At 37.2% G+C, this 2,593-nt stretch overlaps 1 protein-coding gene across 1 annotated transcript in view; it reads left to right on the forward strand.

The window, feature by feature from the left end:
• abcb7 (ATP-binding cassette, sub-family B (MDR/TAP), member 7) overlaps positions 1–2,593 on the forward strand; it is a gene marked incomplete at its 5' end in the record, with an annotated part of 60,706 nt that overhangs the window by 34,854 nt on the left and 23,259 nt on the right. Inside the window, 2 exons of the mRNA XM_016560281.1 lie at positions 600–757; positions 1,771–1,934. Of these exons, the coding sequence (XP_016415767.1) occupies positions 600–757; positions 1,771–1,934 (322 nt within the window). The remainder of the gene's footprint in view (positions 1–599; positions 758–1,770; positions 1,935–2,593) is intronic.

Raw genomic sequence — 2,593 nt, forward strand, 5'->3', positions numbered from 1 at the left:
TTGTTCACGTGCCTGGAGCTGCTGAAGTTACAGTAAAACACGACTTGGTGGTGCTCAAGCACAAAACGGTCTTGCCGAGCACACATTGATACCTAACGACGAAGAGGAAGTAAGTAGACGAAGAAGATGCATCGAGGCAAGATGAATGTAGCTGCTGGTCTCATTGGTGTCTGAACACAAAGGACTTTATGACAAACGCGACAGCGACTACAAAAATCTCGATAAGAGGGAGTTGTTATGGACAGGAATTGCAGATCAAATAGGATTCGATGTGTACCGGGGTATTTCTGTTTTTCATTAAGCACCATCTAATGTCAGGGAGTGAATTTGCACGTTCACTCGGCTCATCGCCTGCGAAAATCGCTTGGGTATGAACACTAAAGACGTGTCGAAAAACATCGGCGATAATCGTCCCGGTGTGTACGAGGCTTAATAGTGAACAATCATTATCAAGGCCTAACAAACATATAGAAAGCATTTCCTGTGGTAAATTCATACCTTGATAAATATCAATATTGTTCGATATGGAAAAAAATATATTGTGGTAATATAAATATATCGCCCTATGTTCAGTGTGCTTTGGCTTCTTTTCCCTGCAGGCACTATGACTGTGGGCGATCTAGTGATGGTGAACGGGCTGCTCTTCCAGCTCTCTATGCCGCTCAACTTCCTGGGCACGGTGTACAGAGAGACCCGACAGGCCCTCATAGACATGAACACGCTCTTCACTCTGCTCAGCGTCGACACCAAAATAAAGGTGCGCCCGGCCTTTACTCTATGGAGCTTATAATATGACAAAACTATTTGAATTTGAATTATTGACAAGTGGCATTTATCAAAACTGAATATTATGTGGCATTTAACATAGTTCTGAATTAGATAGTTTTTTTTTTTACTTGAATATTAAACATTTGAAATTTAACACGACTGAATTTTTTTATAGCAGTTTTAAAGACATGCATTTTCAAACGGCAATTTTTTTTTGTTCTGAAATCTTAGACTGCAGATATCCAGCTTTTAAAAATACAGCTTCAATTTTTCAAGATGAAGAGGAAATTCGGAACATCAAATTCAATATTCTAAAATTCAGTACGCAGAAATTCAGATTATATTATATTCTTGAAAATGCATGTCTATAAAACTAAATGCCACTTGTAAATAATTCAAATTTATACAATACAAATTCAAATAGTTTTGTCATATTATAAGCTCCATATTACTGCTGCAGAATTAAGCAAACAGAGTTATTTTAATGTGAAAAGAATACCTGTGATTAGTGTTGCATTATTTGCTCCAGCCGTTCTGAAATGTCAGAGCTTTTTAAAATACGGCACAAGAGCTTCCTGTCAGATTTGAATATTGCAAATTGAAGCATTAAAGCATGTCATTTGTCGTAGTATTTGTTTTAAATTCTAAAAACATTTGAGTGTTTCGTGTCTTTCATAGCGTTAGTGGGGGAGCTTGATGAAGCTCATTCTTCATTTGGCTAATTTCGTATGCAGCCTGTAATTACCGTGAATAAAGTCTGTCCAGTTGTTCGCAGTGATCAGTAATGGTTTTCACCGCATGACAGCATCAAGCCATTATTGTGAGACCCTAATTTGATTTCTCAATTTAGTGTAAAAGTGCTGACCGCTATTGTTTTGATGGTGCCATTACAATGCATTGTCGTCGAAATATGTTTGAGAAAAGCCATTTTTCTGTTTCAAGCCTCAAAATGTACATTTCAGACTGCTAAATGTGTTTTTTTATAACCTTTGTGTCCTGAAGGAGAAAGAAATGGCCCCGCCGCTGCTCGTTGCTCCCCAGGAAGCCACCATCAGGTTTGAGGATGTGTATTTTGAGTACTTGGAGGGCCAAAAGGTGCTTAACGGGGTTTCATTTGAAGTACCTGCAGGCAAAAAGGTGGCCATTGTTGGCGGCAGTGGATCTGGGTAAGTGCTCCAGGAAAGACATACTTATGTTATATTGCCTTCAGGTTTCACTGAACTTGGCACAATAGGGTTCAAATTGGAGCTGAATTACTTTGAGAAATACAGCAGCAAAGGCAAAAATTCTTTGGAGGGAGAACTATTAGATATGTGGGATTATTAGCATTTAACACTGTGATAAGACTAAAGGCCCATAATTTGAGCCCCGTTTATAGCCAGACAGTAAATAATCTCGTTCCCTTGTTTTCAGCATCTGTGAGGCTCAGCCATTTAACCCTGTTCCCAGAGTTCTTGTGAAATGAATTAAAGCTACTTTAATTTGTAGGAAATAAGTTAACCAACATTTTAAGACCCTGATATGTTTTTTTTTTAAACGTATACTCATTATACTCTACCAGCCAAAAGTTTTTGAACAGTAAGATTTGTAATGCATTTTAAAGAAGTCTCTTCTGCTCACCAAGCCTGCATTTATTTGATCCAAAATACAGCAAAAGCAGTAATATTGTGAAATATTTTTACTATTTAAAAATTACTGCTTTCTATTTGAATATATTTTAAAATGTAATTTATTTCTGTGATGTAAATCTCAATTTTCAGCATCATTACTGCAGTCTTTAGTGTCACATGATCCTTCAGAAATCATTCTAATATTCTGATTTGCT

Source organism: Sinocyclocheilus rhinocerous, unplaced genomic scaffold (assembly GCF_001515625.1).
Source record: "Sinocyclocheilus rhinocerous isolate Xijiao unplaced genomic scaffold, SAMN03320098_v1.1 scaffold348, whole genome shotgun sequence".
NCBI classification, from domain to species: domain Eukaryota; kingdom Metazoa; phylum Chordata; class Actinopteri; order Cypriniformes; family Cyprinidae; genus Sinocyclocheilus; species Sinocyclocheilus rhinocerous.